The 26,979-nt window shown below is 36.2% G+C and overlaps 1 protein-coding gene across 3 annotated transcripts in view; it reads right to left on the reverse strand.

The window, feature by feature from the left end:
* WWP1 (WW domain containing E3 ubiquitin protein ligase 1) overlaps positions 1–26,979 on the reverse strand; it is a 57,253-nt gene that overhangs the window by 25,679 nt on the left and 4,595 nt on the right. For 2 of the 3 annotated variants that reach the window (XM_005479531.4, XM_005479530.4), the window contains exons 2-4: positions 8,846–8,936; positions 5,074–5,212; positions 2,723–2,847 (exon numbers count right to left, since the gene is read on the reverse strand). In XM_005479531.4, coding sequence (XP_005479588.1) covers positions 2,723–2,847; positions 5,074–5,212; positions 8,846–8,915 — 334 coding nt within the window. In that variant the 5' untranslated portion in view covers positions 8,916–8,936. Of the gene's footprint in view, positions 1–2,722; positions 2,848–5,073; positions 5,215–8,845; positions 8,937–26,979 lie in introns of those variants that run through there. The other variant, XM_074555514.1, reaches the window with a different exon arrangement.

Below are 26,979 nucleotides of genomic sequence, written 5' to 3' on the forward strand. Positions count from 1 at the left end.
CACACAGATGTGATACATGCATTTAGATCTATAAAACTGAACATCAGAGATCTTCAAATCAAAGCAGAAATCATTATGGAGGTGTATATATTTACAGCTGCTGTGTGTACATGCACACTTTATTTTTAAAAAGAACTGTCTGTTTACATTGTATATTCTATAGGTACGCTAAAGAATCCATGTGGATTCAGTACTTTGTTGTTAATGATTTCCTAGGTCTGCCATTTCCATTAAGCCCTTTGGAAATTATGCACTACTTACATAACATGTGATGGCTTAAAGTCAAACAACTTCTGAACCACACAAAGAAATATTAAAAAGTCACTGGGAACCCTTCATTTTACAACCAGAGCCTATATTCATTTCTCTTAGCACCTTCCAAAACTAATTCTAAAAGATCACTGAAAAAACCATCTCTTTGAGGAAGATGAAAATGCAAAGACTGCACAGTGTCCTCCCTCAATTTTAAAACTATTTTTAATGAATCCTTATTAGCATTTTCATAGATTGCAACTCCAAGGATTAAACAGTAAGAGAGGACGCCTCAGGTAACCAAAAGTTAAATCAGATATTATTTTCACTGAAAGAAAATTTGAGATAACTGATGGGGCAGTAAAATAATTCAATCTGACTGACAAGCAACACACACATTTGTAGAGAGACATATATAATCCAGAGGTAAAACATGCTGAGGATGCTACATAATTCTCTCTAAATCAACTGCTACAAGTACAACAGTTAAAGCTACATGTCATAAATCCAAACACGGTCAGTTAGGAGCTCACATTAATCAGGTTAAAATGGTTAAGACCTCTCAGTATTTGTGCTCTCAGATTAAAAGATTAGTTTTTAAAGACATGCCATCATATTTCCCTCCATATCATAGCATTCCAAGTTAAATTTAAACTAGGCACTTCTATGCATTAAACTAGAATTTCCATTTTTTTTTCATTCTTAGCATGCATCATAAGTGAACAATAAACATGAAAACATACGGGGAGGCTGCCATAACCTACTGCCAGATAGGCCTACTGCCAAGCTATTACCTGAAAGAGCAGGTTCGACAGTGTAGTTGGGCAGCAGTTACCAGCAGACACACACTGCTGTGCCACAATGGATTTTAAGGGACTTCACCCCTCTGCAGCAAGCACAAAGCTCCTGAATCTACAGGATTACTGATTTAGCAATACACATTTTGGAAAAAAGTACTATCTCAAAGAAGAGAAGAAACTAACCTATCACTGAATTGTTTAATTAACACATTTTTTAAGTTTTGCAAAAGGTGGTTGGTTTAACTTCTGCTGTTTAATAGGTTATCTTCCTAAACCAGATCAGCTGTTGGCTGTAGCTTAATTGAGCTGGCAAGAAAACTGTGAGGTGTTTGGGCAGCAATTTAATAGTTGTGGTGTTTAGCAGAAAAAGGAACCAAATTAATTCTAATGTTTCTGCATATAGAGGACTTCCCGTTCCATTTTCATCAGCAAAGAACCTTTCAAGCGCTGCATTTTAGAATAGGTATCAATAACTAAATGAATTAAGGTTACCAGTCGGATTATTCTACCAGTGAATGCTTAGATAACCCAGTAAGCATCTAACTACTGACTTGCTCAAATAAGAAACATTGCACATAAATTACTTTTGTTGCAATGAAAAGCAAATTCAGTCAACCATTCCCTGAAAGAATTTGTCAAGCTGTTAGATCCTACCTCCTCAGGATCTACAGTAATAAAATGTTAAATATTTTGTTAGAAATTTGTTAGAAATTTTGTTAGAAATTTGTAGAAAGTATTTAGAAATATTTTTTGTGGCTAACATTATTATAACCCAATTTATTCTGATACAGTTTTCTTAAGTAAAAGAAAATTTTCAGCCTATGAAATTTACTGCTGAATTGTTATAATACAGTTGAAGAAGACCCACTCAATATTAGATTCTATTTCAATTTTCTGTAAGAATCAGAAAAATTTAGCTTTTTTTTTTTTTTTTTTCTCCTTTATCCCCACTGTTCAAAACATTCACTTCAGGTTTATATATAGATAACTTGTGAGAAAGGTTAAGATTGGTTTAGCTTTTAGCTGGAATTCTACTGCCACTCTGGAGTGGAATTTAAAGTGTGGATTCACCATCTTGTTGTACTAAAGAAAAAAAATTTTGAATAGCAAATCAGATATATTCTATTAAAAATATTTAGAAAATAATAGAAGTTACATGGAATAATCAATTTCTAATGTACTACAAGGAAGATCACAATTGTTTCATTAATCAATGTTTTCTATTGCTCTGTGGGCAGCTAAATTATGAGGGACAAATATCCAGTGTTTCTATTAGTGACTCCAGAGAAAAAAAAACTTGAAAAATTACACAGCTTTTCTGAAAGATTTTTTTAGTTACCAAAATTTATTTTTTTTTTGGTTACCAAATCTAAAACAGATCTTCTATCAAACTGGTTACTAGCTTGCTACAAAACATTGAATTTCTGCTTTTAGTTTCTTCTTTTACTTCCAGCAACTAATACTCTACTGTTTGTTTCAACAGTATTACACCCCAGTGTTACATTTAAAATGCTCTCAATAGCACAGACATCTCTAGAAGAGACAAGTAAAGATATCAACTGAGACTCAGTTGTAATTACATGTATAATTAGTAGTCTGGTTGCAGGTTTGATATATAGATTAGTAGTAATAATTTTACTTTATTCAAAATACCCTTCATGATAACTTACATTTTCTATTGTGTACTTCCAAAGCTTGTCTCAAGTCTACAGTGGCTCTTCCTAATAAAGCATCTGCTTTTAAAGTGTGATGGCTCCACACTCTAAATTCCAGCGTAGTCTGTGGAGTCACATGCCTGCATAAAAAATAAATTTTAAAAATATATATACAGATTTTTAAGAATTAAGTCTTGTTATTAGGAGTATTTGTACTTTATTCACTTTCTCATTGTATTTTTTGATACTAATGAAGTGCAGTTTTGTATTGCAAGGGGAAATTTTTAACTAAGAACTGCAAACACTATCATATCTACACTTAGGATGAAACTTAAAAGTACATTACTATGATAGCCTAAGGAATTTGTGAAGCATCAGAATAACCTACACTCAGCTCAAATCTCAGCTATATAAAACAAATCTTGATTTATGAAAGGCTTATTTCCCCTCTTCCTCCAGAGTTCCAGCTAAAAACTTGCATTATAAAATGTGGAGAAAAAGGTGGGAAGTATATTTGCCTGTCACTGGAAAGAATAATACTAAGTATTTTTCTAAAAGGAAAAAACCAACCAAGCATCTATTTTCAAGCAAGAGCCCACTCAACAGGTATCAGCCTGCCATGGAAGTGTTGATAAACATTTTTTGTGAATCCACAAATATATATAAAACCATAAGGCATACTCACAGAAATCAGAGAGGAAAATTCAAATGATGAAGCTAAAGTAAAAAGTGGAGGGAAGCAGAAGGTAAAGGACCCAATTGCAGTAATCTATGACAAGCTTTGGCATTGATCTCTCCCCTGCTCAAGCTATGCTAGGTCCTGGGGAGTAAGTTTTGTAATACAGGGTCTAGTACTGCAAAGGTGATCCTGGCTATGCAAAATAGGAGTAGAAGCACTTCATTGCAAAAAGTCAAAGGCCACAAATCCATAAGTATTGACCTAACATATACAAAAAGTTGTATCAGCAATGATGAGAATAATAATAAAAACAAGCCCCACTCTCCCAACAACAGAACTAATTCTACAGTCATTTGAACATGTTGGACAAGCCGGATATTTTTTGCTGAAACACAAGCAAATATATTTTTGCATTTTGAATAGGCTGCCTTCTAAGGGAGGTCTTAGCAAAAGAGCAGCTCAACAAAGTAAAGGAAAAAATCTCCAACACCTACACACAAAAACATATAGCTCACTCACAGAAGTGAGGGGAATTTGGTAAGCCAGAGAGGTCACTTCACCTCAAATTACATTCCAATAGCCAGAGGAAGAGGGGGCCAGAATACCTTAAAAATACATATAAGAGTAAGACCCTGAGTAAGCAATACTCATGAAATGAGTCTGCCATTACTATGCATTGCAATTTACCTAATTTCTATCAGATCACCAAATCCTGCCAAAGCAAACCTGCCTCCTCAAGAGAAACTCAGCTCCCTGTGAGTATACTGATAGCTCTGTAATTGTTCTAGTTCTTGATCCCAGAAATCATCCTCAGGTCCAAGACGATGCTATTCTCTTTTGCAACACTGCAAAGGGCTAATAAGTTCACTAAACTTAAATACCAAGAATGAGGCACAGGAAAACCTACTTGCTTCTGAGCAGGTCTGGAGTAAGTGTTCCCAAGCAAAGAGTTCCTCAAAGATGTACCACTCCTCACTCTCCAGCACTTACTGGAATCTAGCATGGCTCCTACTGCTAATAAAGCTGGCTATTGCACACAGACATGTCAGATGCTGTGAAATGTACTGGCCCAGGCTCAACACCACTTGATAGGAGCTATGGTGTTCCCAGACCCAACTCTGAACCAATATAATCTTGCTTGTGAATAAAGCATTCTAACCAAGAGCAAGACCACCAGCTCTTCATGGAGTTCTATTCAGGTATACCAACATCCCTAGCATAGCTAAACCAAACTAAACCACAAAAAGATTAAAACAGTCAAATATCAGGGAAAGGTGTGAGGTAACGGCAGTTTTTGTGTGCACATCCCTTCACTGGGAAATTCAAAGGAAGAAGTGTGCTTCCTCATAACTACTACTTATCCAGTTAAGACTTTACCTTCTAATGTTGAGAATGACATGGTTACAATTAGTAAGTCTTTCTAGCAATGTATGCTGAACACAGTGCTGACAAATATCAAGACTATATCATGTAGTGCCACTGTATGCAAGTAATACATTCAGGAAAAAAAATATTCTCAAAACATTGTAAGGATTCAGAAAAAAAATAATTTGAGATAAATACCAACTTACGTCTGCATTTAAACATCAACAGCCAGAGCACACTATGTAGGCAGCCAAGCTTAGTAAATATTTGCCTGCAATGTCTGTCTAATAAATAGTATCAAACAACCAAAAAATCTACTTACACTGTCAGCTGCTCATCCCATTTGGGATTTGAAGAACTACTTGATTTTGCTGTTTTCTTAATTTCTCCATCTGCGGTTAATTCCGTGTAGAAAGTTGTTCCAAACCAATTCTTTTTCCGTTTCAGTTTGGCACTAGAAACTAATAAAATACATTGCTTTATCTCTAACAGCATACTGTTGTTGAAAAACAGAAAATGTCCTGCCTACACACTGTATGAAATACTTTGCAAGGCAATATTTTTCTTCACCTACAACACTTCTACTGAACAGAAAGAAGTCAATGCAAAAATTACCATTTTATTTTATAAGTAGCTTTTATTTTCAAAAGCTACTTTGTCAGATAGTTGAAACCAAGTGTCACATAGTCTTTTCACCACACACTGGCAGGACTGGTTGTACAGACAGCACAGTGTTTATTTTAGGGATAAACACTGGAAATAACATAGGTTATTTTCTCATTGTTCTCCCTATTCTTCCCTTAACTGAAAAATGCCTAAGTATATCTGATGATGCATCTGAGGGATAATGAGACAGAGTATTTTTTAGTTATATTTTGTTATGAAAGTTGATGCAGTTTACGCCTATTTCAAAATGTCCCTGTATAGGAAAGCCTGTATACAGAGCTTCATTTCTTTGCCTGTATTACTGCATGGTTGAACTTCTGGGTTTACACATCAGTTGGTAACAATTAAGAAAGCTACTCTTAGCTTTCCTCTATTTAAACAGCTTTGCAGATGAACTCAAAGGTTTCAAGTAAATATTCAAAAATTAAGAAACACCACTGACCAAAGAAGCTACTTTCCCGTCCAAATCAGTGGTCAGTTCCTCTGTGCTCCTCAACATAAATCCTCTTCCATGCCCAGTTGAGGAAGTCACTATAAAAACCAACAGCAGCCCAACTGCCAAGATTTTAAATTCTATTTCAGGTAGATGGTGTCTTGAAAAGACCACAAGAATGGACTCTCAACTATATTTACCTGCTGGCTCTGCCTTCTCTCTTAATTCCTCCCTTGCTTCAGTGTGGTTCTTCTTTACTCCACTTGCAAACTAAAACAAGGCTGAGTATCTTCAGCCATTTGAAAATAATTCTTCCCCGTTCCTTTCCTTTATGGTACTTGCTAACTCAATGTGGAATTTTACTGAACTGAAAGGGAGACGTATTTCTGAATTGCAGTATTCTGAGACATAAACATTAGTCACTTAAAAGTTAGTGGGATGCAACCATCCAAGGTTCTAAAGGAATTAGCCATGGACTTTTACTCGTTTCAAATAAAAGGTGCAAACTTAACTTCCTCACATTTGAAAAGCCCAGCCTTAGTAATGCATCATGGGTTATAAAAGGCTTTCACCCAGCTGATGAAAGCTGGATTGTAGTAAACTAAAACTCCAATTCCACACACAAGTCATATTTTTTCATCTCAAATCATGATGTTTTTAAGCTTTGACAACCTCTACTTCTTCCACATTTTCCTCCACAATTTACTTTCCAAAGGAAAATACAACATTTATTAAAACACAGTTATTTAATAATGATATTCAAGCTTCCTCCTAATTTCCCCTTTTTTTGTCTGATTACGTGTTGTTAGTAATTTTTGAGTCCCAAAACATAAAAGGAGACTATGATCATCTTTTGGTTAGGACATCTTCTTAAAAAAACTATGAATAAGTAATAATACCAGCAATACCTCCAAAAGAACAAGACAAGATCTCACCAAGAATATTTGAACAAATACTGATGGCAAAGCATGCCTACAACATGCTGTATCTGTCCAAACTCAAACAAGTCACCACTCCATACAAATTCTTTGTCTGCAAAATGAGTCTATGATACTTGCTGCCTTTATAAAAGTGCTTTTTAAGTATAGTTCTTGAAATAATTATAGCTTCTACAGTAGCATAAACAAAACTGCACATAATTATGCAGTGTAGGTCAGCAATACTACAGTCCCACACTGCTCTGCCTCCTACTACTCAGAATGCCACTGGCATTCATTCCTGTGATCCTGCAATAAAGACTAGGTTTACAGAACTAAACCTTCAGAAAACTAACCACAAATGTTGTAAAGACTTCTTCCCATTTGAGACCTGACCCAGATTTCTTGGAGTCAAAAGCAGTCCCAGTACCAGAAAAATACAAGACTATTTACATAAGGAGGAGCTCAGCACAGGAAAAAAAATTACCATTTCTGTAGACACAGATGTGAAATTAAGGGTCATTTGTCTAAGGCAGTTTACAGTTACATATATACATTCAATCTACAGGCAGCTCCATCTCTGCTATTAGTCATTGCCAGTTTTGATGATTCATCACATTATTGAGTGATGTGCTCTTTACATAAGGTTAATAATTTTTGAGGCTCCTCTCTTATCTAATTTCATAAAATATCCATTTGGGGGACTCTTCAACTCTTGCTCAGATAACCTGGCTGGCCATCTTTGGATCATCTAGCAAGATGCACCTTTCTTTAGATGCAGCCTTTATTAACACGTGGTATCTTACTCATGTTTTTCCCAAATTTTTTTCAGGATAGCTTTAATATATTCCTATTTTTACTTCCATTATTACTTCAGCATTCCCAGATTTCTCAAAATCCCTGGAAAGCTCAAGTTAGTTATCAATGGTAAAATAATACTTATACACATAAATACACACATATATATTTATGGTAGGTGTATTTATGTACAGTATCTTACCTATGTGCTGGTAACATTTTTACTTTTAACTGTGGTAACACTGTCACTATTAGCTATTGCTTATTTAGATGTACTTTGCTTATCTTCAGACTACCAGGAAGCCTCAGTCCTGTTCTGCCATCCCACAGACAGAGTAGCTCAGACTGACAACAATTGTCACATCATTGACCAGTCCTTGTCCATCAGTAGCAAAATGCATACTTGGTCTGTTCAACAACTATTGAAAAAGTGTCCCCAGCACAATCAGAAAGTTCCAGGACTGTTTTCCAGAAATTCCCATGGATACTGGGATGGCTTATTTCTGCCTCTAACTATAAACACCAGCAGAGCAAAAGGAAAAAAGAGACTTCACAGCAAATTGTAACTGGATCAAAGGAAAAACATTCAAATTGACATGGCTTATCACAAGTAAAGCTGGTAATCTACAGACTATGAGATACTGAAAATTCAACTGCACAATATAATGAGCAACCTGATCCAACTTCAAAGGTAGCCCTGCCTTCATCAGAAGGGTGGACTAGGGAATCACCAAAGGTCCTTTCCAACCCAGAGTTATTACATAGGTCTGTTAAGTCCAACCAGTGGCCCTAAGGATATTATATTCAACAAATATTTACCTGATATTTAATGAAAGAACTTAATCTTCTGAAGGGCTAGCAAATTTTGTGATCTCCTCCAGTTCTCCACCTTCATTAAAACACTGTACCTATTTTCAGCTTGGGATTCACTACAACCACCAACCTTTTTCCTAGAATTTCAGTAATCTGCGTTCCCTCTTCAGAATACATGTCATTAACCACTTGTTCCCAAGCCAAATTTCTTGCAATTGTCTGTACTGTTGTACAAAATACCTTTTTTTTTATTTTGAAGATTTATTAAACTCTATCATGCAACTCACTGTATAATCTCTATTTAGGCTCAAATCATCTACATATATTATAGCTACATTATTAACTGTAACATTCATATCATTAATTAAGATATTAACTAGCTCATTTTTACACTCACTTCCAGGATTGCTTTTGTAGAATACATCTGTTTTCCTGTAAAAATCTCTATGACACAAATCACTACTTGCCTGTTACTTGCATCTGTAATCTTCCATTACAGTTGTGACTTGTATCAGATCTTGGTGAGGCTGTGGCCATGTCAGAGGTTTAGGCTTCAGCCTAAAAAAAGCAAACAAGATAGCTTATTAAAAAGTACTTATCTCTGCATGTCAGCTACAGCTATTAAATAAAAATAAAATGTTCAACTAATCAAGAAGTTACCAAGTATTATTTAGGTACAGCAGAACACATTATTTCATAACAGCAGCTAAAAAAAGCAATCACTTTGGAAATTTGTCCCACGTTACACCTCTAAGGATGCCAAGACACTTCAGAAACATATATATTTACATAGCTTAGAACAACTGTGTAAGGCAAGAATAGAAATTCAGCTGTGATATATCAATAATTCTCTCTCTAGAAGACATACTTATGGTCTGATTTCAGATAAGCTGAGCATCAACAATTTCAAATGAACAAACGTTTGAAATGTTTACATGCTCGAAAATCATGCTGTCACCAGAACAATACACTCAGTAATGAAAGCAATTCAGACAAACGTTTGCATTCTATCCCTAGATTTGCCACCAGCTTCCTGCCCCACTGCAAATCACTGTGGGTGATTTGTCCACCCACAAATCACTTCCCTCATCTATTGAGACAGGAAGCGCTTCACAAGGACACCCAGCTCACCACTCAGCAACCAAAACTGAGTGTGTCAGATCCCAGCTGGGGCATCCCAGCACATACCCATGCCAACAGCATCACTCCTGTCCTCCTGAGCTACTACACCTGAAACACATCCAGGAGTAAAACATTCTGTTTCCATCAGAAAACTACTTTCCACAAGAAAAGAATATATACGTGTAAAATAGATTTTCCCTGATCTGGATGAACTTCCACATATTTGCTTCGGTGAATACAACTGGTTTCAATTAACAATATGGGAAGAGCTGTCACCAAACCTTTTTGATCATGCACTTCTATAAGTATGAAAATTTTTAGTACATACCCCCAGTACGTGTGTAGTTAGTTCTAAATTAAATATATGTACCACTTTACTAACACACTCTGTATATATTGCAATGTATAAAACCAGAAATTTAAAAGGATGAAATGAAGATGAAATAAACAGTATTTTTAAATATTTTAATGGTAAAAAACCCTTATGCTCTTACCAAAAAAAAGTGGGTTTTTTTTTGTAAGAGCCATGTGATTGAATATGCTTCAGCATTTTTTTAATGCTGACTTAGCACTTTGTAATACAGTGATTTGAAGGCCTAGTTTCAAATTCAGTTTATTGGCTGTCATAGCTGGAAAACACATTTTACAGAGATACGTACATCCAAATCAAAGTGCATCACGGGCTACACTTTCTAAATCATGACACTCATTTTGCAATTTCATCCACTAATTATGCAAAGGTTTTTCTTGAAATATAGCCATAAATTTCCATCTTTCCTGATATCAATCACTTGTTATTGTAAACCAATGGAAGGCACATTTTTATACTTCCATAAAAAAATTCAGATTCTGAAACTCTTAACTGGGAGGACTTTTAAGTAGATAAGGAAATTCTGCTTCCAAGTTTAAGTCTACAAATACAGAAGGTTTTACAGATGACACATCTTTTCTGGCAACAAAAATCACACTAGGAAACATTTCAAAACATCCATTTTCAAAATACTTTCTCAATAGCATCAGTTTATTTCAAAAAACAATAGGTTTCTCACTTGTTAAAATTCCATCTTGACCTTCAAGTGAGGTATCTTAACTGTCTTTATTTTTTATTTTTTAATAACTGATAGTCAGCATACTGCTGACTGTTATCACAAAACAGGTCAGGAAATTCGTAACACTTGTTTTTTCTGTGAGATAAAACATGTAATTAATCTTCAAGTTTTACAACTCTTCTAAGCACTTTGCCATGATAACTAGTGATCCTCTGCACAGCACACAAGATCTTCCTGGTCACACCCAGTGTCATTACAGATTATGTTAGATACTCAGCTATTTAAAGGTTTTGTTTTCATACAATGAACCACAATAATGACATCCTGCAGCACTTTGTGCACTTTTGGCTCCAACTTTCTTGTTGCTTGCCTATGCATGATGCAGTGAATGAATTCTGCAAGTCGTGCTCAACTTGTAACCTTAGCCAAGAACCTTTTTTACTTTGGTCAAATTAGCCACTCCATCTGTGGTTACTTTTGTACACTTTTTCCATTTAAAAAAAATGTGGTTATTTAAGAAGACACTGTTTAGAATTTATGCTTAAGAATGCCTCTTGTCTGGTACATCTTTCCCTAATGACCCAGTTCTTTGTGAATTTCATTATGGACCCAGAATCTAGCAATCACCGTAAGTCGAGCCTCACCACAAACACCTATGCATTCATCCAAGTGTCAGTAGAGCAAGCCTCTCTCACTGTGTAATTTTTTCTGATATTTGTTTCTTCAGAACTTTGGCAATGTTTTCCAGACATCTTCCAACAGTATCTGCTGACAAAAGAATGTGTTTTAATTTTTCACCACATTGTTTACCATGTATTATTTCAGACATTTATAGTACCACAGAAAGAGGAAATGCCTCTGCAACAGAATCTGTGTCTTCTGCTACTGAGAAATCTCAAAAGAGGCTTCTAATGACCTATCACTAAGTTTAGTGAAATCTTGTAAAATCTTGGATTGAATTCATCATGACTTGAACATTGCTGAAAAAAAACCTGCAGATGCTTGTACGCTTGTCTTCATGTTTTGAGTGCTTAGTTTTTAAATGCCTTGCTAATTGTGATGGCTTCATACTATCATCAGCTGATACCTCAAGAAACAATGTCCATCATTTCCAATAGCGGATGTACATCCGTATTTGAAATACCATTCTTGATAAACCAAATTGTTTTGGCTGACCTCTTGTCACCTCTAATTGCCAATGGTTTTATCTCTTAATACACCTGACCAAGAGCTCACGCTAGAAGTAGAAGAAGCATCAGCTCTGCCACGTTCTTACTATTCATATTATTAGTATTATCTTCAATCTGTGGTCTCTTTGCAGGAATTTTTTTAAGCTACTTGCCTACTTTCTGAGGGTTTGCTTGTAAAAACTTTGTAAAAACTAAATATTATAATCCACAAATCCTCCTAACTGGGCCCAAGTAAACTGCCTCCATCACACTACGCTGGAAGTGAATGAACAAATGAAGGTGTTACTGTGACCCCATCATACTGTGCAATACCAAATCTGTCTTCGGGGCACCTCATGAACCAAACGTGACACAGACCATCCAACATACAGACCTACAGAGGGTGCCAGGATCAACATTAAATAAAGCTTATATTTTAACTGAAAAATAAGAAAGAAATTAACTCGTAGATTTTCTTCACACATTCCACTGGATGGTCATCTACACCTGATTTTGGAGGCCACTGATATGGAAAACATCATAAAAGCAACAAATTCAAACAACTCAAATAAACTCAAATTCTTCCCAAGGAACCAAGATCTGCAATCTAGTTCTAAACACACATTAAAAAACTAGTTTAGGCATACTTCTGTAATTGAAAAATTATGATTATTTCTTTCCTTCAACTGTTTAACCTATGTAGATGTAAAATGCTGGGGTGGGGGGTTGGTTTTCATTTGGTTGGTTGGATGAGTTTTGTCCTTTTTTTAACTTTACATCAAGGATGTGCAAAGCAAAATAAATACAGAAATAAATAAATAAATAATGTCAGAATTCTCAAGTAGACAGTTCATTGTATAATCTCCTCAAACTTCATGTGCTGATTGATCTGCAATACCACCTGCCCAAACCTGAGTTTCTGGCTCTGCAAGCTACTAAGCTGCTAACTGCATTTGGCAAACACGTTTGTCAATCTTCTGATAACAGGGAAGCAAGAACTCACTACACTTAGCTTTGCATCATTCCTCTTGAAAGAAAAAATGACCACGATACCTGGGGGAAATTATTGCACTGTGAGGGAGATCTCAATAGCTGATGGAGATGAAACAGAGTTAGGCTTGTGGTCGTCTGAGGGGCATGACTGCAACCCACAACAACAGCCCCCCAATGTTCTGCTCTGACCCTGCTGAATTAACATCCTTCTATAACAGAAATCTATTTTATATTCTTGCCAATAAAGTACACTTAGATGCATTTACACCTAAGCAATGATTATAGTTCCACATTTTCGCTATGCTGTAAACGAAATACTGACATGCATGTCAAATACTATTTAGGAAAACACACTAAAATATAGGAAAGTTTTTTTAAAAGCATTTAAACTTTTAAAAATAAACATAGGTTTTTAACAACAATACATAAAGTTTTGTGTCATGGTTTATATTGAAAAGGGCTTTACTGAACAGAGCAAATTAGTTGAACTGACTGATTCTGTTTTCACCATGTTCCAAAGATTCTAACAGTTTCCATCAGGTTCCAAAAATTCTAACAGCTGCAGCCCACTCATCCTTTCCTAACTGATTAGAAATCAAGAACAGGTTGGGAACTAAGAGAAAGGAAACATTTAATTTATTTAAGCCTTCAGTCATCAGTTATTTTCATCACTAACTCAGTTACTGACATTTTTAAATTAACAGATTATTGCCTAATCAGCTCAGATGAAGGTTGATTCTTTCAGGAGACAGCCTGCTCACATGACAATGTTTGTCATTTTCATTCAAGATCCAAAAAGCCACTCTAACGTTAATATTTAAAAACAACCAACCAGTCTTCACTGCCTGATGCACACTGGGTCATACTCACTTCAAGTCAAACATGTTTTTACTCCAGATAAACAAAGCCTTCAAGAAGAGAAGTCAGCCAAATTAGATTGTACAAGATGAACTATTTTATCTAGAGCTTTGAACGTCTGTTAGTCCCTAAAGGCTGGTCTGAACATATGACAAATGCTGCTGCACAATTAAAAAAGAGAAGCATAATCCAAAAAACTTGGTCCTTCAACCTTTGACAGAAAAATTGCTGGTGCAGACATGGCAGGGAGCAGAGGTGAGGTGAGACTGCAGACAAGAACTCTGTCACAGGAACCGTTTGCAGTGCTGACAAAAACAGTATTATTGACATTTGTAAGGTACTAGTATGGATTGTCATACAACATGAAAAGCACTTCTGGGATAACAGACCATGAAAGAGCAGTCCAAAATTAACAAAGACTGGAAGTAAAGAGCGTTGATATAAATGTTCTCAAAAAATCTTGAGCTTCTGGGGAGCAAAGCTGCTGCAGAGATACCACACATATACTGAATGAAACTAAGCAGGGACAACAAAGAAGTCCCATAAGCAGAAGAACTGACAGACTCACATGAAGATGGTAAAGTAATTTTTTTACTTTACCAGAAGTAAAACCTTTTATAACCTGAGGAATATTTCTGCAAGTTCTAGTAGGGATTCTTCCAATACTGAAAATCTGAAAGTTTCAAGGACTAGCAACCTGCCATCTTGATGAGCCAGAAGAAATTATATCTGCATGGCCAAAAAATAAACAAAATTTCAACTTAACACATTGTCTGATCTGCAGAAATGCATGGGATGCCAATTAGACCAAGCAAAGTGAAAATACTCATTAGGAGGACTGAATAGTTTTCACATTCAGGGTAATGTCAAAAGCAAAATACCTGTATTTTCTTGATCTAATTTACAAAAAAGTCTCCATTAGAAAGAAAAACAGATAGTGAAGAAACACTGAAAGATGAGGATTTTTAACTAAACAATTTCAAAAGACATAATTCAAATAATGCAAGTCATTACCAGTAATGGAAAAGGGAACACTATGGTATAGGGGCAATATTTACCATTTTCTTGCATCATGGACAATTTTTTTTCTCCTCATCCTTAAATTCCTTTTTCTTGCCTCTCAAAATAAATGCCCACTTTGGCTCTTGAATATGTCAATTAAGGGTTAAAATCTTTGAGGTTATCTTTACATAATCTTAAGAAGAGGATTACATACAGCAATGTAAGTCACCATCTTTGTAGTTATAATCTTCCTGAAAATGAGGGGATTAATTCTGAAAGGGCTACAATCACCACACGTTCCCAAATACTAACTTGCTACACCTCTTTATTCAAAGTCTAGGTTAAACTTCATTGGTCTGAAGGATGTGAAGCTTTACCTTCAGAACTGTTCATCAATACATACAAATACCACTCCCATCCTTAAAATTCCTGCACAACAAAAATTCACTGAGACTCTGGAGAGCCCTACAAAGACCACAGTGATCACAACCCTTCTTTCTAAACCACCCTCCTCATACATAACTGTTACATCAACTGAAAGAGTACAATCTAATTATTAACTTCTACAGCTGATACTTTAGTATTACTTCAGTTGTCATATGTTATTTTGGGTAACTACAGATTGATTAGGACAAAATAAGACACAAGAAAACCATGGAATGGACAACATAGAAGTCTATTAAAAAAATTAAAGGATCATCTCCTAATTCATATGAATCATCAGTTTCACGGAAGTCAGTGTCATTAACAATAACAACATTTATAAAATCTACACTTCTGTGAACAATACTCTCCAAACCTCAAAATGCTATTAAAACATCAGAAATCAAAGGGAACAACTACAGCAAATATTTCATTTATTTATTTTTCAGTCATTAGTCAAATAATTACTTATTCATAGAATTTAAGCAGGCACATTTTAAATTGCATTACTCATTTGAAAATGATCGCATCTAGTGCAGGTATTTCTTGTAAAGCTGAAAGTTAAGAAGTATCACTGGAGCAGCTAGCACACATTTATAAATTGCCTGATGCTGTGAAGCAGTAATTGAAGAGATATTAAATGAAGAATCAAGGCACTCCGATGTAAAAGAGCACACCCACCAAGAGAGAAAACTACTTTCTTACTCATATGACACCACAAGAATCAAGTGAGGAATAAGAAAAAAAAGCACCAAGACAGTATGGTCCAATTACCTGTGATATCACTTCATAACATATGAAAAATCCCATCACTGAAATCAGTTAATTTTTTTTCTACTTTAATTCATTAATATAAAAATGTCAATTAATGCTCAAGGTTAGAGAAGTGAACAGTGATTCTGAAGGCTGTAGGTGTCAGAATCTCTGTACTGTAGCTCTTCTGAGTGTGAAGTATGGGAAGGAAAGATTCTAGGGAAACTCTGCCCATGGTGGAGCATGCAGGGTGACACAGCAACCCTGTGTGAGCATCTTTCAGGAAAAGACATCTGTTCCACTTTGTTGGGTAGCACAGAAAATCATCCACACTTCTAGTCCTGCCTCCAGGCCCCTCTTCTTCCACCAAAGAAACAAGGCTAGGTGAGGGAAGGGAGTTACCAGGCTGATGAAAATCAGCAAGTATAGGATCAGAAGCAAGTTTATTGATGTAAAAATAAGAAGGAAAAAAAAGAGAAAAAAAGCCTTTTCTTAAGTCAGATGCAAATAAGTTTCTTAATCAATCTCTTTCCATTAAGGCTTTGAAAATTCAGAATTTTTATTCAACACCGTTCTGACTGAAAAGTCCATTTCACTATTTATCAACGTTTAAAATGCTGATGGTTTTGTCACAGCTAATTGAACACATGTCTAATTAACTGGTTTTTTTTTTAAAAAGAACCAAAACTGTATTACTTCCAGAGAGAACCAGTAACTCTATTATCATTTTAAAAATTAAGGATTTCTCCCTTTGCCATCAGGAAACTTTCACCTCAGTAATTTGAGATGCACAAACAGAAACCAGACCTGAAACAGATCTGGAGAAATATCTGTAGACCCAAAAATACGTTGGCCTTTCTTACACTGAGCAGGACAGTAAAGTTACTTCTATAATTCTTCTTGCCCTCTGCAACATTTACAAAAAAAAAAAAAAGACTTGGCATTCCCTATATGGATATTTCTGATCATCAAAAGTTAAAATTACAGTAATAATTACATATAGGCAAATAGAGAACTTAAAGTTTTCTTTCCTCGAATGCCACACACCTTACCACAAAACAAATGCCACTTTAAGAAGCAATGGAAATACTTATCACAAACACCAGCAGGGCCTTCTGAGAACCACTGAACATTTGCTTCATGTTGAATACAAAACTAATTTGTTCTTCAGAAAAATTTCATCTCTCCTCCATTTGAGATGCTCTCCTTCTCTAAGATTTACTATTTCAGGCCAATTTAGAAAGTCTGCAGTTCCATTCTCTTTTCTAACAAATGTATGTTAAACAGAAATATCCAGTAAAGCCCAATACAAATTTTGGTTTAGGTGCAATGGACTAGGGATACAGTCAAGACATCATGTAGGCCAAGCATTAGCTCTAATTAATCAGCAATTAATTGGTGTATGGGGGAAGGCGGGGGAAGAAAAAACAACCATACTCCTGTGAACTCCTATAGCTTCTGGTAAAAAGCTATATTCATGGATATCTTATACACTTAATGAAAATATTTGTTGGTTTGATTCCTTTCAAAAGGATGCCAGAATTTAAAATACTCATAAAGCTGGCAAAATGGTACCTTGACATGCCTCAGCCACTTACAAGAACTCTTTGACATATGCACTCTGTTGCCCTGTTAAGGAGCCAAAATTGTTTGAACACAAGAACAAACTTTAAGAAAAAGAAAATATTGCCTAGCTATACTATTGTTTTAATTATTTCACATTACACATCTTTCTAGCTGGCAAAGACTTTTAAAAGGGTATATAAAGCTCTAAATGAAGATATTGTAATAGTTAAGCAGGCAATAAGTCACACTTAAAATTACTAGAAGTTGCAAAAACATTGGAGAGATTTTTTTCAATGTCAAATATAAACCCTGACAAGCTTCAGTTAATTGAAATTAAGTAAATGAACTGAACAAGAACTATGGAGTAATGAAGCACCATTAAGCAGCAGGTGGGTTTTTTATCATTCTTACAGATACACTGAAAGAAATGGTTCAGAGGCAAAGCCCAGTAAACAGTGCTTCAATGTGTGACTCCTGCTAGACATATGAGAGAAAAACAAAGTCCAAGTTACACAAACAGCTCTAACCTTTGATTTTTAATCTGGATGCCTTACCCTGAATGTCTGGGATTCTTTCAATTTAACTTAATAGATGCGTTTATATGACACTGGGATATTACATTTTTTTCTTCACAGACTAAACCAAGCTCCACATCTTCTGGTATTCTGTTTTTGCCCCAAGCAGCCAATTCCCATCCTTTTTATCTGCATGAATTTAAACACTTCCTGGTTTTTGAACCCCTTATTTTTCTTGTTGTTCTCACCTTTACTGCCTTTAAATTTCAGTCCTATATATATTTTTCTTTGCATTTTATACCAATACAATCTAAAATTTTTCTGGGAGATATTTTAATTATTCCACACAAAAGTACACATGAAATCCATATGTTACAAATAAAAAACATTTAAGAATGGAACAAAGTAGCATGCATGCTTACCATCAGGTTATCTACCAAGGTCTTAAAATTATGCATGAAACTGAAGAACCAAGTAAGTCCTAACTTATTTGACAGTATGCTCAATCAAGGAAGGATTATTAACTTTCAGAATCCTTGTGAAAACAACTTAAGCAATAGTTCTATGCTCAAACTGAATGCAAAAGATGGTACAAAATGTATTCAGAATCATAAAGCATAGATAAGTTTAATAATTACCCAGTAAATTTGTAAGATGCTGTGAGTAGTACTGAACAGCCTCCTCACCTATGAGATACCATTTGTAAAACAGTCATTGTTCAGTAGCTTAGAAAATACTAGTTTTTCCCTGAGCATTTAAAATAATGCTAAGAGCAGTGATTTTACTTCTCAGACAATGGAAACTCGCAGTGACAGAACTTCTAGGACAGGATTGTAGTAAAGATTGTAGTAAAGTTTGTTGAGCAACAAATTATTTTCTGTGCTACCTACTGCTAAACTTGAGTCAGAGAAATACTGAGGTCTCTCAGTAGGTCTCTACCTTAAATAAAAATCTAGGATAGTTTATAAAAATGCAAAGCTAACAACTTGAAACTATTTAATAGAATAGTTAGCTACTTATCAAGATCATAAGATTCCTTCAGATCCCTTTAGTATTACTCCAATTCCTTAGGTATTGATAAGTTTAAAATACATATGCTAAAAAAACCCAAAACTATTTCATCAGGCACATAAATATCATCTATACAAATAGATCTGGAAAACCTGAAAGGACAGTAAAATGTACTATTCAAAACATTTGTAACTGTAGGACATATTCTATGCTAATGGTGAATATTGGAAACTTTTTAAGTAGACGTGCTCGAGTGCCTTAATCATCTTGATGGCCTTTAATTAAACTCTCTCCAGCACATCCATGTCTCCTTTGTACTGAGTAGCCCAGTACTGGGCACAGCGCTCCAGATGTGGCCTCACACCAGTGCTGAATAAAAGGCTAGGACCCCCTCCCTCAAACAGACTGAGATCCTTTGTCTAATGCAGACCAGTCACCCTCTGTCCCCATGGCATATTGCTGCATCATGTCCAACCTCATGTCCACCAGGACCCCCAGATATCTTCTGCCAAGAGAATGTTTTGCTTCTCCAGTCAAAACTCAAACACACTACCAAAACCATCTTCAACTAACAATATCCTTCACTCCTTCATCTAAAAATAGCTTACAAGTATTACCTTAAAAAATGAGAATTACTTGAGGCTGAGAGATCTGGAAAAGGACCAAAACTTGTTAATTAGTACTTCAACAAAACAAATGAGAAGAAAGCTATGAGAATATCCTCATGCTTTCTGTTTTCATCAACATACTTTAGGGAGTGAATTCAGACCAGCCAGAACAGTCAGGGATACAGCAGCATTTAATTTCTCATCTTTTTTGCCAAGGCCACAGTACATACTGGTGATATAAACACAGTAGTGGTTTCCTTAGGATCTGCTTTCACAGAAGTAGAATGTCAGCTTCAGCACACTCCTCTTCCAAAGGTTACAAGGCCTTGACAATAGGACAAGGCACTACTTTTCCCTGACAGTAAACCAACAACTTCTCCAGAGATACTCCAACGTCCCTGATACACTGTTAATATTTTGTTACTAAGTTCCAAGTTGCCAACCCTGCAGCAGATCGACAGCGAACTGAAGTGGAAAGCAAACTGTAACTCCTCTTAAAACACAGGACATTCTGAGATGGAAGAGAACCGCAAGGATCACCCTATCCAATTCCTGACTCCACACAGTGCAACATAAAAGTTTAACACCTTTTAACATAAAGTTAAAAGTATCTCAGAGCACTGTCTGAATGCTTCCTGAACAGGATGGATTGGTCAGTTCCCACGGCTATGATATTATTGGTGTTGGGATACACTTGGTGGGATGAGTCTCATGGCTGGACCACTGGGATAGAGGGCTACTGGCTGTTCAGGAGCAAAAGGCAGAGCAGGCAAGGTGGAGGAATTGCTCTGTTTGTGAGCAAGGGTTTGATTGCACATCCTTCCAATTAGCGATGATATGATTGAGAGCCCCTGAGAGAGGATTAGGGGTATGGAAGAAAAGGAGTTGTTGCAGTGGGTGTCTACAACTGATATCCCAGCCAGCACATAATCACTGATGAATTATTCTCAAGGCAATTTAAGGGAAACCTATGAATTTGTAGCCCTTGCCCTCATAAAAGATTTCAATTAATATCAATCAGGAGCACCATACCACTGTGATGAGGAAGTCTTGGAAATTCTTGAAGTCTGTAGGAGGTAACTCCTTGTCACAGGTACTCAGTGAGCCAGCCAGCCCTCCCAGACTTGCTGTTCGTGAATACAGAAGAACTTGTGGGGGATGCAACAGTAGTTTGCTGTCTTGGCAGCTGTGATCATGAAATGATCCTGTTTAACTTTATATCCTTCTAGGATAAGGTCTCTGACCTTGTGGATGAAGGGAAGGTGGCAGATATAGTTCTGGATTTTAGCAAGGCTTTTGATACTGTTCCTCACAACATCCTTCAGGACAAGTTGCCCACCTGTGGGAAGAGCAGGTTCATGGTATGCTCAGTGAAGAACTGTCTGAAGGGCAGAGCTCAAAGGCTTGTACCAAATGGGACTACACCTGACTGGAGACCCATCCCAGTGCTGTTCCTCAAGGCTCAGTTCCAGGGCCAGTCCTGTTCAATATTTATATCAATGAACCAGATACTGGAGTTGAATGGACCAGTAGCAAGTCTGCTGACTGGAAACTGGGAGGGAGGTGCTAATCTCCTGTCCAGGTTGTTTAGTGACAGGACACGTAGAAATGGCTCAACATTGAGTCAGGGGAAGTTCAGACCTGACATTAGAAAGTATTTCCTCACTGAGCAGGTGGTTAAACACTGTAACAGGTGTCTCAGAGAGATGGTCTATTCTCAGGCCCGTCAGTGTTTAAGAGACATTCAGACAGTGCCCTTAACAACATAGTTTACCTTGCTGTCAGCCCTGAACTGCTCAGGCAGGTGGACTAGATGATCACTGTAGCTCCCTGCTAAGCGAAATATCGTGCTCTATTTTATTCTTGCAAACTGACAGCTTGGGGACATGCCCACTTCCCTACTTCCCTGGTAAGGTTGTTCCAGTGCTTGACCCCACTTTTGAGATCCTTTCCAACATACGCCATTCCATGATTCAGCAGAGAATTTCTGATTAACCAAACAAACCAAAACAGTTTTAAGCAACTCCTTCACCTGCTATCACTGGACACCAGAAGATCAGCACCTCCTTATCTGTTCCCCATCATAAGGGAGCTGTAGACAGCGATGACGTCACCTCTACGTCTCATCTTCTCTAAGCTGAGCAAACACAGTATCCTGAGCTGCCCCTCGTATCATGCCCTCTACTCCTCCTTTGGACAAATTCTAACATTCTTCACACTGGGTCTGATATAAATATTACTGTATATTTATATACAGTATAAACTCTCCGTCTTAAGCCAAGTTGTATGCATTTTCCAACCCTCCATCTCAGAAACCAAATCTTCATCTACTGCTATTGATATAGAGAGCAAGCTATATACAAACAGCATTTTCGCCATTTTTTTCGAATATGTTCATTGACCATTGCTACGAATGCTTCAGAATTGATCTGTGCATTATCTATAACATGTTACCAGCCTCATATAAGGGTCTAAGAAAAAATATAGTAGCATTACAGAAGTTTACAAAAAACTGTATTTCTGAGTGTTATGCAAGAGGCCCAGACAAATGACTATGATTCCATTGCACACATCTGCCTGTTCTGGTCTGCCTTATACTTGGACCTTTTTAGCCTTGTTTTCCCAAGCAAACATCACATGCATGACTCATACTGTTCACCTGCCTCTCCCCCCTCTTCCTTTCATCTCCATCCCTCTAAGTGAATCTGTTCACCACCAAATTCAGTTAAAATAAACTGAGAAGCAATATCTTCTGAAACACTAAGTTCCCATGAGTTTCACAAAGTTCAATAGCCTAGCAGAGGAAAGAGACACAACTTAATGTGCTTGCTGAGCAACGCTGCAGCGTGAGTTCAAGCTCTCTACACTGCCTGACTCAAAAGCTACAGAAACACCACAGAAAGCTCTGAATCAGTCTGAGCTGCAGCAGTGCACAGTGCCTTTTTATCACAAGTAAGAAGGGTCTAGAACAGCACATGAAGCAAAGAATTGTAACTGTAAGAAAAGTCTGTATGGAGCCTAGTTCCACTGCTACAGAGCAACTTATGGCAAAATATTTACAGCATGCATTGCTTGCAAATCTTAATCACAATAATGCCTCTAGGTCCTACCACAATGCCAAATATTGAAAAATACCACAATGCCTCCTCTGCGTGTTACAGATAAAAATACACACGCAGCGAAACAGAGTAAACAACTTTCATGTTTCTTGAACAGAACAATGGTAGGTGAAGGCCAACACATATGTCAAGATATCAGGGAAGAATATTTTCTCCTTAATTCTAATATTTAGCTAAATAGTTCTCATATCTGTCAGAACACTATATATGTTAGCCACACAAGCCTTCTGGGTTATCTTCTGTTATGCAGAATCCTAATGCTTAGTATAAATTATTGCTCATCAGACTTGCATCAAGAGCAATGTAAAGCAATATATTAAGATAGATTGTTAAAATATAGGCAGATTTTAGGGTACCTACACTGCAAACAGAAAACTTTACCCCCTAATTACATATAAGTACTTCCATATTAAACTATGTAGGTAACCTATTTTCACCATATGGAAAATGGAGAACTATGAGCTTCTGAACAGGCAGAGCCTGAGCACATACCAAGAGTGCCCAGATAGCTTATAAAATCCACTTGCAGGAATTTGTGTCTGTCAGCACCACCTTATTAGTTACAATAGCTTTGACTGGTGTAAACACATCTCTGCTGCAGCCATAGCAAAATTAGCAAACATGGAACAACTTTTAAGACATTAACCAAGAGTGCTGCTGTTACTCTCACATCCCCCCCACTATGTTTTTATGGGATATGAAAAAGGTGACAAAGGAATACCAATAATGGGAAATACATTATTACTGATCCACAAAATAGTTCCCCAGCCTCCCCATTGTTTTGATAAGTCACAAAAAAACAATAATTCAAAGAGGGGAAGAGAAACCTACTCAGTGTTATGATAAAGTGGCAGAAAGGGTTTTGCACAATTTTTGTCAGTAAGACATTTGATGTGATCCACCTCTCACCAGTAACTTTATCTCAAAAAATAGCTCAAAGAGGTATAAGTAGAATTCACTGCATGTTCTCACTCTTTTTTCTCTGAATATTTGATTTTTTAAAAGTGCTATGCAAGGCTCTTTCCAGCTGTCAATCTCAGCAGTGTTAAAACACTAAAACATGTCTGTCCTACTTCCAGTCATAGACTGCACTAATCTTACCTACTGCTACCTGAGAGCATTCAGCCAAGCACTGGCGCTTGCTTTTTCAAAAATAGCCCTTCAGTCGCTACAGTGCTAGAGAATTCAACCTGATCCTTACCAGGGCTCTAAGCTGATGAATAATTCTCACATCTTAAAACAAAGAGTTGCCTGTTTCTGCTAATTATTTTCCAATCCAATTTTAGTCTGAGTTAATATGATTCCAAAATTTAACTACAAAAAAAAATCACAAGTTGAGAACATGAAAATTAATAAAAAACAGGTCACTGTTTTTATTAATAAATAAAAATTATTAATTAATTAATAAAATTAATAAAAAACAGGTTGTACCAGAAGGGCCCAAGGTTTGACTTCTCAAGGGTCAATACTGAACCACAATAATATCTTGCATAGTAAGTTTAACACATCATTACAAAAGCAACAGTGAATGAAAACACACTTTCATGAAGGTCAGCATCCTTTCTAGATAAAAGCTAAAGACTAAGTTATAAAACTTAAAATTATTAACAGCTTATTCTTGTGAGCAACACTGCTTTGAAATCAGGTGCCTACAAAAAGGGCACAGAAAAGACCAGCTTCCCACTGAAGGAGGTCAAAGTCATTCCCTAATTCAGGCTGGTTTTTAAGGGACTTGTGAGGGTAGATATTAGAGGAAAGACAAGCAAGAGAAAAGCATCTCCAGCATCTTTTACTCACAAAATATACACTTGCACAGTATGGTCAACACACAGGCATTCAGCCTGAAGAGCACTAGAAATGCTTAGTCATTGCCTAAGTCTTCATCCCTATGAATCTCTCCTGCTCCTGCTGTCCTTTCTTGTGCCTTCCCCAGTTGTACTGTACAGCTTTCAAGATGGGGCAGGACACAGAAAAAGTTGAAAAAATACACAAAGCATTCATTCATGCTAGGAATGCACTGTGCACAGAAACAGTGGCATGATGACATTGTCTGTTTTATTCTTTAGTCTATTCCTACATCTTCTACATCAACCTTTAGAAACACCAGTTTTTAAGCTGTGGAGTGTCACTAAACATCTGGGAAAATGTTCTTAGTTCCCCTCTGTTATAAGGGAGGGACTGAAACACAAAATGTTCAAACATGCAGGAAAAGAAGCCCAAAATATATGTCTCTGCTAATAAATATTTATTTAATCAATTTTGATTACTTATAGCCTTTAAAGCTTTGAAACTGAAGCAACCAGAATGACAGATTTATACAAGAGACAAGAACAGCAACCAACTCTGAAAGTAGACTGTCCCTGAGTTATATTCAAAAAAACCAACCAAAACATAAACAAACTGTAACAAAAAAAAAAAAAAAAGCTACAGTGGGCAGTTTAGACTAACTAGTTCTTTGAAAGTATTTTAAAATGCATTTAGTTTATGTACTAAAGTACAACATGCATGATATTTTTATTAAAATCCCTATTTCTTAGCAATGGAATTTCTCCTTGTCTGTTTGTTCTTTATTTTGAATCATACATCAGTTAATCTCAACTGAACTGTGTAAGAATTACTTCTTGATAGACTACCCTCCACAACTTTTCAAAGTGTTCTCTAATATCTCTTTGTTTAGTTATATGACACAGGATTAAAAGCATGAGCTGAAAGTTATATTTAATATGTAAGGTTCTGTGTGCCTCTGCTAGAGGCCTCTCTTCACTTTCTTTTAATGCCAAGAATTAACAACATTTTTCATTTTATTTGCACAGAAGCTGCACTACTCTGAGAGTTTTCTTCTCAATCACTTATATTTTCCTGATCAAACACTGAATACAAACAACAAAGAAACACAACAGTTCATTTGTAAAATATGTGGGAGATTCCCAAAACCATTTACCATAGAACAGTAACAAATACGCTTATGTAAGTAATATAAAAATAGCATGTAAGCTCATATATGTTATATTCTGAATACATTCCAACATTTAGATTTTTACTACATTTCTGATGGGACATTTTTGTAAAACAGTTCTTCACTGTGTTTGGTTCTTGTTACCAAATACTTCATTACACCTCATTTTGAGGAATAGCTGTAGCTACTCTTTCCTACATTAGGTCTCCTATGTTAACACAGCAAATGTACCTATCACCAAATATGACACTACCCACTGCTATTTCCATCTGAAGGTCCAACTTTCACTACTCAATTACCGATTTTGTCAGTTCATTAGCAGAAGAATTTTTATCATGTTATGAACTAAGATTCCAAATAGTTTTCTTTCCCATGGCTATTCCCTTAACAATGCAATTTAATTCACCATCCCATGACAAAATTTTGTCAGCAACCTCTTACAAGACATTCAGTCAGGGATTTATTTTATTCTGGAATGACATATAGATATCAGTCTTCCACCAGATTTTCAATACTATCTGATTTTTTACTGTCCTTGTAACTGGCATCTTGAAGTCAAAATCCATCTTCTTTTCCTCTCTTTTTTTTTTAATGCCCGAAACCTTTTCAGCTACTAAGTAAGAAAAGTGATCATTTTTTAAAAAGATAACACTGTACAAAGATAGTTGGAAGTGGAAAATAAATTGTGCCAAGAATGGAGGAAAAAAGGGAACTGAAATTTAAGAAGCAGCAGTTTCCACAATTCTAACCTGAGGAGAAAAGCGAAGTTTGCCAATCTTATTACTATTCATCTTCTACTGAGCTTTCCTCTCATATTTTATTTTGCTTTTTAACTGTTATGCTTACAAACATAACTTTATGTCATCACAGACGCTAGGAAATACAAGAGAGAAATGTGTATGTAATTTTGGTACACCAGTTAATAAAAACAAGGTCAGCTTTTAAGACTAAGGTATTATGATCTGCTCAACAGCTTTACTCCATCCTTACAAACAACAAACAGAAAAAAATCTTTCTATCTTTCTATCTTTCTATCTTTCTATCTTTCTATCACAGCACTCTGTTTCAAAACTGGACATGTGTTATTTTTTCAGTTTTGATGCCAAAGCATATTGTGCAATTTTACAGATTATCAACTTTATCTTTCCTGTTTACTTTAGCCCATTCTAAAACTACAACTCATTTGATTTGATTTATACTGAGAATTTCTGGCGATCTTGAAATAGAACATAAAATCCAAAGACCTCCCATATTTTTCACCCACCTATATGAGGAACAGGTAGAAGTTTTTAGTTGCTTCCTTTTTTCAAGGATTCTTCTGCTAATCTCCAGCTCCATTCAGATCTTATACCAAAAGATCTGGGTTAAAAACCCCAGTGATGAGAAATGTGTGCAGAGTATCCTGTTTACTGCTCTCCAGGCTCACAGAAGCACAGATGAGAGCTCTCCTCTGCCCA

This window comes from Zonotrichia albicollis, chromosome 1 (genome assembly GCF_047830755.1).
Source record: "Zonotrichia albicollis isolate bZonAlb1 chromosome 1, bZonAlb1.hap1, whole genome shotgun sequence".
In the NCBI taxonomy this organism is placed as follows: domain Eukaryota; kingdom Metazoa; phylum Chordata; class Aves; order Passeriformes; family Passerellidae; genus Zonotrichia; species Zonotrichia albicollis.